Source organism: Carcharhinus amblyrhynchos, chromosome 19 (assembly GCF_965287045.1).
Source record: "Carcharhinus amblyrhynchos chromosome 19, sCarAmb.v2.hapA, whole genome shotgun sequence".
NCBI lineage: Eukaryota > Metazoa > Chordata > Chondrichthyes > Carcharhiniformes > Carcharhinidae > Carcharhinus > Carcharhinus amblyrhynchos.
The window spans coordinates 29,466,261-29,483,865 of record NC_137342.1 but is presented as its reverse complement, the minus strand read 5'-3'; the positions used below and the strand labels follow the sequence as shown (position 1 = coordinate 29,483,865).

The following is a 17,605-nucleotide window of genomic DNA, read 5'->3' as shown; positions in this document are numbered from 1 at the left end:
AGTAGAACCACCTCCATCTCCCCTCCGCCACCTCAACCACCGAACTAACAAATCCCTTTTTTCCCCTCAGCACACAAATATATCCTTGTCTACCAACAAAGAAAATTAAAGCACAGGAACAGGCCTTTCGGACCTCCAAGTCTGCACCAACCATGCTACCTGACTTAACTAAACACCATACATTTCTGGGGACCATATCCCACTACTCCCATCCTATTCATTAGTTGTCCAGACGTCAGTTAAAGCTCACTATCATATCTGCTTCCATCACACTCAGCAGTGAGTCCCAGGCACCCACGACCCTCTGTAAAAAAAAAAACTTGACTCACATCTCCTTTAAAGCTTGCCCATCACACTTTAAACCTATGCCCCTTAGTAATTGACTCTTCTGCCCTGGGAAAAAGCTTCTGACTCTCCACTCTATCCATACCCCTCATAATCTTGTAGACTTCTATCAGGTCACCCCTTAAACTCCATCGTTCCAGTGAGAACAAACCAAGTTTCTGCAACATCTCCTGATAGCTGATGCCCTCCATACCAGGCAATATCCTGGTAAATCTTTTGTGTATCGTCTCAAGTCTCCACATCTTTCTAGTAGTCTGGCGACCAGAATTGAACATTATTCCAAATGCAGCCTAACTAAGGTTCTATAAAGCTGCAACATGACTTGCCAATTTTTAAACTCAACGCCCTGTTCCCAGTTAAACACCACTTGATTGTCTTTGGACACCCTCTCCCTATTTATGTAACCATTTCCCACCTTAGAAACTTCCATTATCTGTGCTCTTTTTGATTCTGGTCTTTTGAGCATATCTGATTTTAATTGCTCAGCTGTGGCAACCATGCCTTCAGCTGCCTAGACCCTAGGCTCTGGCATTCTCTCCATAAACATCTTCATCTCTCCATTATCTTTTAAGATGTTTGTTAAAAGTTACCATATATGTTGAACTAAAAAATGACCTTATGTACAAGTTGATCTTACTTTTGGCCAATATTCACCATCCACTTCACAGCCACTATTGCAGGCTGGCTCTCTAAATCTCCTGCCTGGACACTGCTGCTGAACAAATGCTCAGGAGCAGGGTGTCATAAGAGAGGGCGTGAACAAAAAAAACCTGCAAATGGAAGAGATAGGCGTGGAAATGTCTAGTTGGAGACAGTCTCAGGGAGCAGCACTGTTGTGAAACTATTTTAACCCCTCAAATATTGCTTGTAAAAATCAACCCCCTACTTGAATTATGGTGGCACAGTGGTTAACATTGCCTCATGATGCCAGGGACCTGGGTTTGATTTCTGGCGTGGGTCACTGTGTGGAGTTTGCACATTTTCCCTGTGTCTGCATAGGTTTCCACCCACAGTTTGAAAGATGTGCTGCTTGGGAGTATTGGCCATGCTAAATTCTCCCTCTGCATCCAAAAAAGTGCCGGTGTGTGGCATTTAGAGGATTTTCACAGTAACTTCATTGCAGTGTTAATGTAAGCCAACTTGTGACACCAAAAACTTAAAAATTTGGTCTCAAAAACTTGCATTCTGCATGAGTTTATGCAGTACTACTTTGATCACCCTGAGGGTATCATCATCTCCAATATTTCCTTATGTAGCTTAGGGTCACATTTGGTTTGATAAAGCTCCTATGGAGTACTATGGGATGTTTTACCATGTTAAAACCATTAAATAAATACAAACTGTTATTACCACCAGCACCACATGCTTTCACTGCACAAATCATTATCGCTGCTTTTGTCATCTCCAGACTTGATTGCTCATAATCACCTTGTTGGTTTACCTTCGTTCACATTCTGTCAACTCCTATTTGTTCAAAATTCAGCTTCATTATTTCTGATCCCATACCAAAGTCCCGCTTGCATAACATAATTTCTTTTGCTGATCTATGTTAACTCTGAGTGCACGTTCCTTCCCCCAAGGACACACGGATCCCAGCAATCAAATCTATAATCTTAACTCCCGTTAAATACCTTTTGTGGTATTTGCCCATGATATCGCTGTGACACCTTTGGAGTTGGTCATTCCAGGAATTCAAATTCTTTGAGTTGCTTAGGCATTTCCCTTTCTTGGTTATAAAAATGGAAAGTTGAGTTCTTCATTTTTTTCAAAAACTTGTGTCTTCTATCCCATTTGTCATAATAATTTCATCACTGCAATTCTCAAATAGGCTAAACCTGAATTTTTATTAAAAACAGCAGGTGCATCATAGATTAAACAGCCTCTAAAAACAAAGGGTGAACATTACCGGTATGGTTGTTTGTTACACTTTCATAGATCCGATGGAACATTTTTTCTGATGGGTGTGAATATATATTTTTGGAATTAAAACACAATGCTGGAAATACCCAAAATGTCCTGTAACATATAGCGAGACAAGAGTTAATGTTCTGAATCCACATCAAACTTGAAATGTTAACTCTTTCTCCCTGCACAGTTGTTGTTAGATGTGCTGAGAAGTTCCAGCATTTTCTGTTTTCATTCCAGATTTCCAGCATCCGCAGTATTTGTTTTTGGGTTTTTTTGTTTGCATTCAGATTTTGTGCAATCAGATTTATTTTTTTCTCGGTTTTAGTAGCTCAGGCAGTGATGTTTTGGTTAGCAGTAATCATTTGCTGCTTGCTATTAAGCAGATTTATCTTTACTTAGCTTTTTGATTACCAAGGTTGTGTTGTCTTGAGCCATATGTAGGTTAAAGAGAGGATGTACGATTGACTATTGAATTAGGAGGGCAGCAGCTCGCAACATTGTGTTATTTGCTTAAAAAGTAAGCCACAAAAACATGGAGGATAATTTCGACTTCTCCAATATTATTTTGTAGAAAAAGAAACTTGATAGAATTTGCCACAGTTTTTTTTTAAATTACACAAACAAGGTAAACAGTCTCCAAGTTATTGCTTTGTTTCATCAAAAGATGTTCTTAATTCCTTGAATAACTGAGTGTCATAAACCATGGACTGCAGTTTTGGAACCTGTTTTAGCATATCTTTTATTTTATTCAAAAATATTTTAAGTCGGTTTTTTTGCAAGATATGGCAGTTGCATTAACATACAATTTCAACTTAGTCATTATGTGGTTTTGATAAACCCTTAGGGACTATTAAGCCCGGAGAAGAGACAGTGACTTTCATTTTCTTTTTATTAATTACCTTATTAAAGTTAGTACTTTGTTTTAACCACATTTCATTAATCTATGTTTCAGGAACAATAAGTAAATGCTTGTCTTAAAAAGAATGTGTTTAGAATAGTCTTGGGGACAGTGTTTTGCCCATAATTTATTAGTCACTTCTATGCTGTGCATCATGTAGTTTAATTGCAAAAAGAAATGAAGATAACATAAGGTATCAGCTTTAAAATGGTTAGTGACAATATGTGGTGAGGAATTTGGCTACTTCTGTGGTCTTCCCTGAAGCATGTTAGGTGCTGACAACCCAAGTGCACAAAATTGACATGCATCAATATGCAATTTTTACTCATCAATTCAAAGCAAACGTAGTTAGCTCTGGTTGGTCTTTCTGTAGTCTTTTTAGAGGTTTTGTAGTTGGTATTCATCAGGTAAATTTCCTTCGACTGATAAAATTAGCTTCTCGAGGCAAAGCTGCATCAGTATAAATTTTGGAAGTTTAATACCCTAGTTATTTATGATTTTGACAACCGTGTGGAGGTAAGGTACAACTTCCATTGACTCAAATGTCCCTGTAATACTGAGTACAACAATAATTAGTAATGAAAAGTGTAATTCTAAAGTACTGTGAAAAGTCTACTATTTATTACCCAAAATATATTTTTAAAGGAACTCAACTGACTTGCTTTTGGATTCAGTATTTATTTCTCTGTTCATCCTTATCTTGATTTCTAATAACATGACAATATTTGGACAATATATTTTTGTCTCTTTTCCGCTTTGATTAAACTTTTTGCCAACAGCTTTAATCTATCTTTTCTCACTTAGATGTTGACATCCTGTGTGTGTTACCAGCATTTTCTGCGTTTTGTTTTTCAGAACATTTGTGGTGTTTGCTTGTATTTGCTAATTCGGGGAAGATGGTGTAGTGGTATTGTCAATTCAGAGACTATGGGTAATGGCAGATTGTGAAATTTGAATTCAATAAAGATCTGGAACTAAAAGTCTAATGATGAACCGTGAAACCATCCGGTTCACTAAAGTCCTTTTGTAATTTTTTTATAAATTCACTTTGATAGCAACCACGATTGCTTTATGGAAACCCTATATATAAATTTAGACAATGAACTGTTGTATTGTTTGCTCAGGACACATGACTTCACATATTAGGTCATACTTTGGATATAGGAAGCGAAAGTAGTTGCCTGAGAAAGATGACTACTTTGTGAGGCATGAGAAAGGCATCTGATAAGACCTTGGAGTAACACAATTTACACTTTTATTTTTGATCTTGCAAGATTATTTTGTTTTAATTTCATAAGTGTCAAGATTCTGTTAGATTGCAATTTTGAAGCGTTAAACTTGTACATATCATTTTGTTTAAGTTGGCAAGCTTCCATTACAGCACTATTTCCTTTAAAACAAAACATGATTCACACTTCTCTCAATCTTTTAGCAGAAGAGGTGGAGGATGGTTGATATGTTAGATTTGGTTTACTTGCTGTTGATTTTAACTTTTCCTGTTTATCTTTCTGTGCTTAGTCTCAAGTTAGCCTACGCCCACATTATCCATGACGTCCTTTTTCATCCTTCCTTTCATGTGAAAACCAATTCATTGTAATTTATTAGTGTCCCAAGTCTAGATTTATCATCCATGTTTTTCTCCATTTGCCTCTGCTACAAGTGCACATGCACTCATGTTTTCTTCTTTCTTTCTTTCTTTCTCACATTCTGCTTTTTTCACCTTTTACAGGCCTTTTATCTCCTCCTCTATCTAATATGAGCAAAGTTAACTAATCTCTGATTTCAGATAGCTTTTTTAGGTTTATAAATATTCTGTTACTTTGTGTACTGCAGTTAAGTATTGCTGCATCGGCTCACTTACTGCTTTGGTATTGAACAATTTGGCATCTGGTCCAATAGACACTTTTGGAGTGACTTTCTGTTGATTTTAATGCAAAGTTTAATTTGCATTCAATTTAAATAGAATTTTTGCTTGAAGTCTTGTTTGGATAAAATTCGATGTGTATTTAAATAGCACAAGAGACTTTCAGTGTATTTTTTGAAAATGCAAATTGGTAAGCAATAAGATCTAAATAATTTTAGTCAGACATGCATTTCCTTGATGATCATGCTGTGTCTGCAGATGAAGTGACAAGGGAAACTTTCGAAGACCAAACTCGATGCATACGGGGTAACACAAAAGGAAGAGCATTGTGATATTTACTGTTCAGGAGGGGAGAAAGAGGCCAGATAGAATCTAGGCAATAATGGTTTCTATGTAACCTTAATTTCCTCCATCATTTTGGGACGGCATGGTGGCACAGTGGTTAGCACTGCCACTTCAACATTGCATCACTTTTGCCCTTGCTCCATAAGGAAGTAGCCATTGTGCATCTGCTTTTGGGAATTTGCTGACTAACTTCCCTCATGATGCCACTTGTCTCCCTGTATTCAAAAAGCTCTTCAAATCCTATTCTACCCTGCATTCATCGGTGTGTGTCTTCATTAAATTAAAATTGTTTTGCCTGTAATTTTGTTTGCACACAGCTTTTATCTCCATCCATGTCCTTGGGCTGAATTGATTCATTATTTGAATAATATTGCTGTTACTAAGTGAACCAGAGAAAGTGATTTCACTTGTGCTGATGTAAAGATAAATTCAGTGTGTTGATGAGTCCGGGCAGTATAAACATCATTGCTTGAGCTTTGTCCAGTTGGAGGTCAATGGCAAGGTGTTAGACAAAAAGTTTCACTTTTGTCCCCATCTTTACATTTAACTTGTTTTTTTCAATTGAAGAACTTTGAAGGTGTTATTTTGTCATTTGGTTTGAGTGCTTGTTTTTTGTGTTGCTTCCTTATTCTTTGCTCAGAAATGGTGAGAGTTAAACACACTTCTCACCTGTGGCATATGTGGTCATTCGGCAAAGTGAGTTGCTTTTTTATTGTGATAACCATGTCACAGCATCCTGGAAGTGAAGTTATATTTTAACTTGAATACAGTTGTGGAAAATGTAGTGGGTTTTATGACTTGATAAATCATATTGACTATATAATATTTCAGCCAGTTTCTTGAACAGTTACAAAGTGTGACAGCAAATCAGTATGAGTTCTTTGAGTATAATGAATGTAAAATACTGTCACATAAAGAAATTTGGTATTTGACAGCATACAATAATTTTTTTGCAAAGTTGAGTTTGAATCTCAGCTAGATGAACAAGAGCTTGGTCACTGAGTTAATTTATTAATTTCTTTGAGCTGTGGAAGGAAATGGATAGATTGACATTTATTACAGTCCCTTAATTTGTGGTATTCTGTCCGTGAGACAATAGTGCTATGATATTCTAGTTTGTGGTGTCTTGTAAATTGGTTTAAATTGTCGTCCAAATATTTGTCTCTACCCAGCAAGTAAAGTTATAAAGGACCATCTTTTGAAACACATGTTGCCATAAAATGCACTCCATTCTGTTTGGTTTCTCATGGTTCTTTTTGCTGTTTAATGTGTCTGGATTCTTTGCCTTCAAAGATTTGGTGATGTTATCTAATCCTTTTCCTTTTTTTCCTTCTGTTTTCCCTCTGCATCCCACCCCCTCCCCAACCAAAATAATTTCATAGCTGCCTGGTAGAAGGAGATGCTAAAGAAGAAATATTGCAGCCTCCGGAGCCCCAACCAGTGCCACCTATCCTCACTCCTTCACCTCCATCTGCATATCCAGCTGTTACTACTGTGTGGCAAGATAATGACCGCTATCATCCCAAACCAGTGGTGCACTCATTTACACCACCTCCCACAGATCTCAATGAAAACTACAACAAACCTGTGGATACTTACAAACAGATTGAAAATTGTGCTGCGCACACTGAACCTATTGAAAAAAAGCTGGAAAGAAAACTGAGTATTGAAATAAAGAAGATACCACTCCAAGAAGGACCCAAAAGCTTTGAAGTGTCCCCACCTGGAGGAAACAGCTCTTTTAACAGAGTACCATCAAGTAAACTGAAGTCCACTTCGACAGTTGAGATTGAGCAAACAAGTAAATCTGTGGAATTAAGCTGTGGACAAGTTTCGGTAAATTCAGAGATGAATATTCAGCACACAGATGCTACTCAAGGACGGAGGAATTCTGATGTTGTCTTGAGACCAGTACAATTGCCACTTAAAGAAAGAGCTCATGCCTTGTGGAACAAGGCAAGCCATGAATGTGCACCAACTACACTTAAGTCTTCCACTAGTGACAAATTGTACAATGCTCAATGTCATTCTTCTAAAGCGCCTGATATACCAGCAGAGCCATTGTCGAAGGAGATACCGGTAGTTCAGCATTTGGCTGTGGACACCAGTGACCACTATGTAAATGCAGTGCCCCTCAGTTTTACTAATCCTCTCCATTCTGACTCAGAACCGGACGAGGTGGATGTTGGGAAAGCTGTACCTAAAAATGTTACCAGTATTTTAACGAGTTCCATTGTTACTGCCAACATACAAAATGAAACCCCATCAACAAGAAAAATATCACCCATGTCTATTGCCCGAGAACACTCATCCAACAAGTTAAATTTAGGAGTCCAGAAATGTAAGTGTTTACTTCATACTAAGAAATCCAGCACTCTTTTGGAGTGGAAATCATTGATCATTTAATTTTTATAGAGTTTAACATTGTTAGAAACTACATAAAACTTCACTTTACATCTTATTGTTACTTGTATTTTGGACTTTGTAGCTGTTACGGTAAGTCTAAACAAAATGCAATAGTTTACATGAAAATGACACTTTTGAAACATTAATTATTTGTCATAGAAACAGAATTCTTGCCTTGTTTGTTGAATAATCTTGTACTGTTTTGTGTCCATAACAATTGCCAACCAGTTGAATTCTTACAGTTGTACATGGTGTTGGGCAAAAACCTTTCAGTACTAAATGGTTGACTAGTTTTGATCATGATCTGCTCGTTTAGTTGAACTGCTTCATTGCTCAAGAAGTTCAGCGTTCAGTTATTTTCAGCTTTAACTTTGCCTGCCTTTTGAAAGCAACAGTTTGGACAATTCTTAAATGGAAATGGTATAAAGGGGAAAGTCCTGCAGTTAATCACAATTATGTTGTTTGGTGAACAAGGTATACAATTATAGATTGTACACTTCTGACTGCAGGTCAGAAATAAAACATTTATTTCAAAAGTGTAATATCTGGAGTGTGAAGAAACTTCTGCAAAACTTTACAAACATTTTACCAAAAGGTTTTTTTTGCATACATTTCGTGTGTGTAAATTGTGACAATTCATTCAGAGGCAGTGTTTTAGGAGTTCTCTCTCAGCCTGTGGTCTCCAGTGTAAGGCACTTGATTGACAGTATTTAATTATCTTTCTACATTGTGATTTGGTATCAAACTGTAACAGGGAAATGTAACTCATTAGTTGCATTTGAAATTTATTTAGAGTTCAGAAGAATGACTGATGTTATTCTGAGACGTAGAATTGTTCGGTTTTTATTTTATTTTTGTTCTTGCTGTGTGTAATAATATGCTGTGGTTTTGCAGCTATGGTGAGAAAGATGCTGCACGTATTGAAAAGACTGCCCACAAGTGTCATGTATTTTGTTTCCTTTCCAACATCGCTGTAGATATTTCAGTATCTCTCTTTTTAGTAGGTTTCTGATATTGTCATTCTGCTTTCTATAAAGTGGAAAGATATTTCTACCATTTATGCAACTCTAAGTGGGTGATAGAAAACTCACCAGGTGTCTAGATGGGCATAGCCATCACAGCATTTGAAGCTTGATACCATACAGGACTAAGCTGTCTATTTGGTCTGTGCCCCTACTACTCCCTCCACCACTGGTGCACTGTAGTTTCAGTACATGTTGCCTTGTGAATTTCACAATAAAGAAGGATAATAGCAGCAGCATCATGGGAACATTGTCAGCTAAAAGTTACAAGTCACAGCATAGATTTGGAAATTTGATGCCATTCTTTTATTGCTGAGTCAATATCTTAAAATAACCTGTTGTGAGAATACCATTGTCACAGTGACTACTGTGGATTAAGTAGATACTCCACCACCACCACCTCGGATGTGCAATTTTTTTAAAAAAAACTACGTGCTATTCAGAGACTCCATGCAGAATAAAAGAGAACTTAGAAAGAAGAAATGTGCTTCTTTCCAGTTTCCTCCTCTCCTCTTTACCATCCTTGCCCCTCCAAACGTAGATTAATAGAATAGGCCAGCTTCAAAAGCCATAAGTGCTGCACTGATTTTTAACTTCTTTAAAGTTCTGTTTGAATATCTAATTATGGATGGGATTAAATATCCTAATCATCATAGATGTTGCAAAACACTGGAGAGAAGGACACAATTTCTGACATGTACCTGCTTGATTGTGGCTAAGTTTTGAGATTACAATATTAGCTACACATAACAACAAAATAACATCATAAGAGCTTTAGTTTAATAATCCCCCGCCCTCTGCTTCATCTCCGCCCGCCCTCTGCTTCATCTCCGCCTGCCCTCCCCCCTCCCTCCGCTTCATCTCTCCTCCCTCCCCCCGCCCCCCCGCACCCCTGCCTTCCCCCATATTAATTCTCCTTTTGTGGCATTGAATGCACTTCCTTCTCAACAACCTAATTGTCTTAATGTTTGAATTGTTCACTCACAGCCCTGTTCCCCTTGCTGTGACATAATGAACTTCCTATTGTCGCAAACATTTGGACAGGGGTTGGGGGGGGGGGTGCAGAGGACAAGTCAGCTAATGTTGACATTCTTGCATATTCAACTGCAACCCAATCTCGCCTGATGGCTTCAATCTGATCTGCCAGTTGAAATGGTCTCAGGTACTGTACACAGTACCTCAAAGAATAATCATGCATCATGTGTTTATTAACTAAACTGATTAAAATTAGGTACAACTTGACTTGGAAATTACCATAACATTCTTTCTTTTTCAAATGTGCAGAATTCATAGGAACAATTCTTATTGTCCGATTTTTGAAATGGGATCGGTTGTGATGGCAGAACTGTATGCGAATCGGACTGTTTTTTTTCCACAGGTTTTTTGTGTGACGACGGTTGCTGCTTGATGACAGTTATTGATAATTTGGTGATACTCAACTGTCCTTTTTCAGAAATGGGGGCATTTCTATTTTGCTTAGTGCGATTGCATCATACAAAATTGTCAAAATCAATGGCAGTTTTGCTACTAACTGGTTTAATTCTTGTTGTTTTTTGAAAGCCATTATTGTTCCACAAATACAGTCAAACAAAATTCTCAATTTCCTGTTAGACTGTTTTGAAGTTAGTTATCTAACACACTAGCCACATGACTAAATTGGGAATCTGATCAGGCTAATGCAATTTTGACTAGTAGGTAAAATAAGTATTGAGACGTTATGATCTCAATAGTTATAGGAATAAGGCATGTACTATAAACTTGTGCCTGTTGGTAAAATGCAAAAAGCATTGCATATGGTGTTTTTATTATTATGCTTCACTTCCTTGGTTATTGCTAAAATTCTATGCAAAATGATTGAAAACCAGTAATATTGTAGTGAGTGGAGCTGTCAGCTTGATTGTAATTACTGCTTAGGCTCACTTCAGTTGGCCTTACTAATGGAGCGACAGTCGGGCGTATCATGGTAAAAGGTGGACAGCATCTAGCTATGTTCTGGATAGTGTGTAGGGCTGGATCAGGCAGACCTCATGCAAGTTAATATTTAGGGAATCTCACTGACTGAGATGAAGTACTGATTGTGTCCAGTTACTGGACAAAAAGTTAGAAGCTGCACAAGGATGTGCTGTGTCTAATAACTTCATGCTAAAATGCCAAACTTTAAAGAAGGAACGTTGCAAGGTTTTGCACTGAGTGAGGTTTGAGTAAATGTACACATGATAGCTAAAAGCATTGCTGCAGCAACTTCATCTGTGGATATTCAGTAACTTCAGTTAGACAGCAGCAGGTTAATATTTTTGGACAGTTAACTATCCCTCTGATATTATTTTGTGCCAACTATATAGTCCAGTTAGTATGTCCAGTTATAAAATTGGCTTATTCTCCTGTCAGTTATGTAACATTGTGTGATTGCTAAATTACATTCCCCTCCACATTTGCAACATGGCAAAATGGGTACTTAAAATAGAGCAGTATAGACAGTGCTGACCTTTGTGTGAGAATAGCAGCTCCTTGATTATGTACGACAGTAAATTCAAAAATGTTTTATCCTGGATATCAAATTTCCTGCTATCTTTGTGATAATGTATCAGGCTCACTATGCTTTAAATGCCCAGTGAAACACTCCCTACAAAGCTACAGCATGGGGAATGGAATTAAATCATTTTTTAAAATTTTATTTTGCTAGGCAAAGAAGACAGTCCACCTCCTTTGCCAGAAAGAACTCCTGAATCTTTTGTTGTGGCTAATGAATCTGGTGAGATCTGTTCTTTTTTAATTGTTATGGAGTTATTGAAATCATTTGTTCAAATCGTGGTTACTGCACAATTCATGGGTCCACTGAGCCACCATAATTAGCTGGTGATAACTTTTCCAAGTACTACAAATGGAGAACGGAGTAGAATGATCTCATTTCTTCCTGATAAATCTGTTGGTGTGAATTATTTAGGCAGTCCCAAGACACCAATCAGTTAAGTAATTTCAAGGTTGAATTTTCAAGAGTGAATGTTTTATCTGGGGCTAATGCAAAATCTTAAATCCAACTGTCCGATCTAATCAAAATTGCAATGATTGATATGTAGCTGCTGCTTGACATTCAATAACCATGAAGCATTTTAATGCTGACACCTTATTGAAGTGTTTTACATCTGCCCACTGGGTGGTGCTGTGTCGCAGCAAGGTAGGCAATACAGTGCATAATATCATCTAGTGGCCAGAATGCAATATTTCAGCACCGTATTATGGTATTTATTTACGTTAATTACAATGATACCCAGTGGCAATAATTTGGAATTGAGCAATGTAATAATATTTAAATCATGCAGTGCATCAGCAAATTGAAGTAGTAGGCCATTTGTTTTCTTCTTATGGGTGAGTGCTTGGCTTTTGTTGATCTTTTCGTGATTACTCTGCTGCAATTTTTTACACTGCCAGAGCTCCACATTTTTTAATATTTCCTGCATAACTGTCCAGTTAAGTGAGTCAAATCCTTCCCAATTCTCTGACACGTTCTCAGAATTGGAGAATTTTGTAGAGGCTTCTAGATCCAATGAATTGTCCATCAGAAATTAGGATCTCCCGGGTAATTTCTGTGGATTTCTTGTATTTGGCTTCCTGAAGAGTCCCATATTGCATTCTCCAGAGTACGCCTGGTCTCAACATTCGGAGACTAGAAGCTCTGGGTCATTGTCTTTTTCTTACGGATTGCGATTTTTCAAGTGCAACCTGCCCTTTAAAAGCCAGCACTGGTCTGTGTTTGCCTGAGTAGTTTGTTCAATTATGTGAATTTGGCTTGGAGAGAGTATCTTATGGATTCAGTCACATAGTCTAGGCTGACAATTCAGTTCACCATTTGAGGAACTGTTGTCTTGGTTATGCCATTTTGAGATGAAATAAAAACTGAAGCCTCATCTGCCTATCCTGGTTAGCTCAGCTCCTGGATAATAAGAACATAAGAAATAGGAGCAGGAGTAGGCCATCCAGCCCTTCGAGCCTGCCCCGCCATTCAATAAGATCATGGCTGATCTGTCGCTGCTCAGTTCCACTTTCCCGCCCTCTCCCCATAACCCTTAATCCCCTCTCCTATCAAAAACCCATCAACCCGCGTCTTAAAAATATTTAGCGAGGCAGCCTCCACCACTTCAACGGGCAGAGAATTCCAGAGATTCACCACCCTTTGAGTGAAGAAGTTCCTCCTCAACTCCGTTCTAAACCGCCCCCTCTTTATCTTGAGGCTGTGCCCCCTAGTCCTATTGTCTTTTTTGAGCGGGAAGAGTCTTTCCACCTCTATCCTATCCATCCCATTCATCATCTTATACGTCTCAATGAGATCTCCTCTCATTCTTCTAAACTCTAACGAGTACAAGCCCAGTTTATTCAGCCTCTCCTCATAGCTCAACCCCCTCAACTCCGGTATCAGCCTAATAAACCTCCTCTGCACTCCCTCCAAGGCCAAAATATCTTTGCGCAGGTGCGGCGCCCAAAAATGCACACAGTACTCCAGTTGCGGCCTCACCAATGCCCTATATAGCCGCAGCAAGACCTCCCTACTTTTATATTCAATCCCCCTCGCTATGAAGGCCAGCATCCCATTCGCCTTCCTGACCATCTGCTGCACCTGCAAGCTGGGTTTTTGCGACTCATGCACAAGGACCCCGAGGTCCCTCTGCACCGTCGCCTGCTGCAGTTTTTCGCCCCGTAAGTAATAGTCATTCCTACCATTTTTCCTACCAAAGTGGACCACCTCACACTTGCCAACATTAAATTCCATTTGCCATAATGGAACTCTTAATCCCAGGGTCATTGATTTAAATGCTATATTATGTGATGAATATCAGCACACTGAGAAAGATGCTGTTGAATAAACTGTAAAAAGGGTCTTCCCATTTTTAGCACAAATATTTTTCCTATCCTGGTCAATTTTTGCATAATTTATTTTCATGATTTAACTCATTGATACATACTTTGTTGCCTCACTGAAGGATCCATGTTTGTGATGTGATCACCGCACATCAATGATTCATAATCAAATGCAGTCTGTTAGTTACTATCACTGTAGTCTCCAGAATTTGTTAATAAATTGAATCTAATTAAGATACTAAAATGAAAATTTTATGGTGAATAATTTGAATTTTAACATTAATCAAACCTTTTCCTGCTGTTAGACCCTCTTGTTAGGCCTGCCCATGTTGGGAAGTCTGCTGAATGGAGTGGTTTTCCACAAGCACAGACTGTTGAGCAAGTAAAGATGGTGAGGAGTAAGGTAATGACATATTTCATAGCATCTGTGGCACAGAATCGGGCCATTTGGTCCATGCTGATCAAAATGCCCATGTAAGCTAACCCCATTTGCCTTAAATAACTTGAAATCATGCAGATGTGATTAAAAATGCTGAATCATTAAAAGATACTTAAATACTTTCCCTTTTTCTTTGAAACAGAGCCTGAAAAATCCCCGAAGTTCAAGAATGAGTAAGCAATCACAAATCATTTTTTTCGAATTTACTTGTCTTTTAGAAGAAAAATATAATTCATCTCAAGTCTACTTTGATTTTATTCATTTACAGAATTAGGTATCACTGGCTAGGCTAGCATTCATTTCCCATTCCTAATTGCCCTTGAAGGTAGTGATGAGTTGCCATCTCGAACTACTGCAATCCATGTGGTATAGGTGCATCTATAGTACTGTTAGGGAAGGAGTCCCAGGATTTTGATCTTGGGAAGCTACACTGAAGGAGTGATGATATATTTGGACATTTCCATATGGTGGTGCTCCCATGTATTTGCTGCTCTTATCCTTCTAGATGGTGGTTGCCTTGGGTTTGGAAGGTGCCTAATTAATCTTTGTGAATTACTGCAGTACGTTTTGTAGATTATACACATTGCTGCCACTACTTGTTGGTGGTGAAGGGAGTGAATGTGGTTGTGGAAGTGGGCTGCATTGTCCTGGAAGGTGTTGAGCTTCTTGACTATTGTTAAAGCTGCAATCATCCAGTCAAGGGGATTTTCACAGTAACTTCATTGCAGTGTTAATGTAAGCCTACTTGTGACAATAAATAAATTAAGGGCAGAGTATCACACTCTTTATGCCTTGTAGATGATGGACAGACTTTGGGAGTCTAGGGGTGAATTCATGGCACTTACTTGCAGTAAGATCCCTAACCACTGATCTTCTCTTGTAGCCACAGTATTTAAATGGAAAGTCCTGTTCAGTTTTTGGTTAATGGTAACCTCCAGGCTATTAATATAATCGGGAATTCACCAATGGTAATGCCATTGAACCATCAAAGTGTGATGGTTAGGTTCTCCTTTGTTGGATATGCCTGGCAATTATTTGGCACAAATATTAATTGCCACTTATCATGTGAAGTCTGGATACTGTCCAAGTCATGTTGCATTTGGACATAGTCATCAGAAGTGCTGGTGAGGTGCATGGTCATGCTAAATTCTCCATCAGTATACCCAAACAGGTGCCAGACTGTGGTGACGAGGGGAATTCCACAGTAACTTCATTGCAGTGTTAATGCAGGCCTACTTGTGGCGCTAATAAATAAACTTTAAACTATAAAGTTGGAATGCTTCAGGTATGTGAGGAATCACAAATGGTCACAGTAGAACATCCATTGATGAAGCAGATGGAGATGGCTGAGCCTAGGACACTACCCTGAGGATGATTACAGTAATGTCCTAGAACTAAGACGACTGACCTCCAACTAACCTTCCTTTCTGCCAGGTATGAGTCTAACCAGTGGAGGGTGTTTCCCCTGATTCCCATTGACTTCAGTTTTGCTAGGGCTCCTTGATGCCACACTTGGTCAAATGCTTCGTTGATGTCAAGGGCAGTCACTCTCGCCTCACTTCTGCTGTTTAGTTCTTTTGTCCATGTTTGAACCAAGGCTGTAATGAGGTCAGGAGCTGAGTGGGTTTGATGGAACCCAAATTGAGCATCAGTGAGCAGGTTAGTGCTAAGCAGGTGCAGTTTGCACTGTTGATGACCTTTTCTATTATTTTACTAATGATTGTGAGGAGACTGGGGTTTTTGATTTTTGGTAAATTTTCTGCATTGTTGGGTACATGCCAGGTTTGTAGCTGTACTGGAACAGTTTGGCAAGAGCACATGGCAAGTTTTGGACCACAAGTCTTCAGTACTATTGCTGGAATATTGTCAGGGCCCAAAGCCTTTACAGTATTTAGTGTCTTCACCTCTTGAAATCACATGGGGGTCTTGGGGCTCTCATTCGCGCACATGTGCTTACTCAGTTATGCGCTTGTACTCATTGGCATGTATACTGAATGACAACAAGGCCCGGACACAAGTCCATGAGGTAAGCAAGGAGGGACTGGAGAATCTGGAGTGTCCTATTACTTGGCCAATGATTGCTGTGTTTCAGAACAATAGCAGTCATTGGACTATAAGCCTGTCAGTTGAGATGGGTACGTGCCAGATGCTCTGGCCAGACTGACAAGCTGCTTGGTCAGTGGGTCCCTTAGAGCAGTGGTTTCCAACCTTTTCAGTAACACGACACACTTCAATGTGACAAACAAATTCATGGTACACCCACTATTTTTCAGCTGAACTAATTGCTCATAAATGTCTCAAGGTAGTAGTAAACTGGCAGTGGCCAATCAGGTATAGGGTGGGGTCACTCACATGGTTTCCCTTTATTGCAGTAATTTGTGCTGTCAACGCAGCCAATTAATTCCCCACAACTCATTCCCCCTAAGCAGAGCTTTACCAGTACCAAAACTCCATGTGTCAGTTCACCCATTTCGTCACAGGTCAGGCTCATCCTGGGTGTACCATGGACCTTGTTCTTGCCACAGCCGATTCATCAAGACATAGCTCAAAATATTCTACCTTTTGTTTTTTTGCTGCTTCCTCACTCTTTCCTCTGGTGTTCTGGGTTACAGCAGCATGTCCTCAAATACTGAAGTTAGCACTGACACAGGTTGAAATCCCTTCTGGTTACATGCTCTTCCTAAAGCCCCCACTCAAGAAGCAAAGCCAGCAGCCTCTCAGCTCTGTATATTTTTTTTTAAATGACCCAGAACGTGTCTTGTGGGAGTGGGGAGGAAGTTGGTTTAAACTTGTGGATTATATTATATTTTGGTCTCTAGGTTTGTCATAATCCTGCTCCCCCGCCCCACTGCTGCTACCTCTTCTCTCTCCCGCTTGCTCTGCTCAGCATGACGCTTTGGCTCTACCGCCCTGCCTCACACCTGGGTTCAATTCCAGCCTTAAGTGACTGTGCATGTCCTACCCTGGTTTCCCCCCCCACAGTTCAAACCTAGTGTCCTAAGCTGTGTAGGTTAGGGGGTTAATGAGGTAAATGTGTGCGGTTAGGATTCTGTGACTCCCAGGTCTCAGTCCTGGGGTTTTTTCTTGATCTTGGTCTCCTGTGGTGCACACTGTTTAAAGCCCACTCCCAGCCACAGCACACTTGTAAGCTTCCCACAGCATGCCAATTGCCATGGTACAGTGATCGGTAATTACTACCCTATAGTCACAAGCCCTAGTGACTAGAACTGTCTGTTTTCCCCCATCTCCCCACTGAGTAATCACAGGAATCATTTTCCATCCATCAGTCTTATGCATAGTATTACCATAATTCAACCTCTTCTTCACCCTGCCTCTGATCCCAATAGGTTGTCATTGACCAGTCACATGCATAATTACTAGAGCAGCACAGAGGCTGGATAGAGTTGTGATTCACTTCTTGATTCTCCAAAGCCTTTCCACCACCTATAAGGCACAGGTCAGACTTTGATGGAAGAGTCTCCATTTGCCTGGTTGAGTGCAATTCCAACAACACCAGAGCTCAA

At 39.3% G+C, this 17,605-nt stretch overlaps 1 protein-coding gene across 3 annotated transcripts in view; it reads left to right on the top strand.

Moving 5' to 3' along the window:
• ptpn12 (protein tyrosine phosphatase non-receptor type 12) overlaps positions 1-17,605 on the top strand; it is a 135,577-nt gene that overhangs the window by 107,649 nt on the left and 10,323 nt on the right. For 2 of the 3 annotated variants that reach the window (XM_080207448.1, XM_080207450.1), the window contains exons 13-16: positions 6,743-7,701; positions 11,472-11,540; positions 13,948-14,045; positions 14,224-14,254. In XM_080207448.1, coding sequence (XP_080063574.1) covers positions 6,743-7,701; positions 11,472-11,540; positions 13,948-14,045; positions 14,224-14,254 — 1,157 coding nt within the window. The remainder of the gene's footprint in view (positions 1-6,742; positions 7,702-11,471; positions 11,541-13,947; positions 14,046-14,223; positions 14,255-17,605) is intronic. The other variant, XM_080207449.1, reaches the window with a different exon arrangement.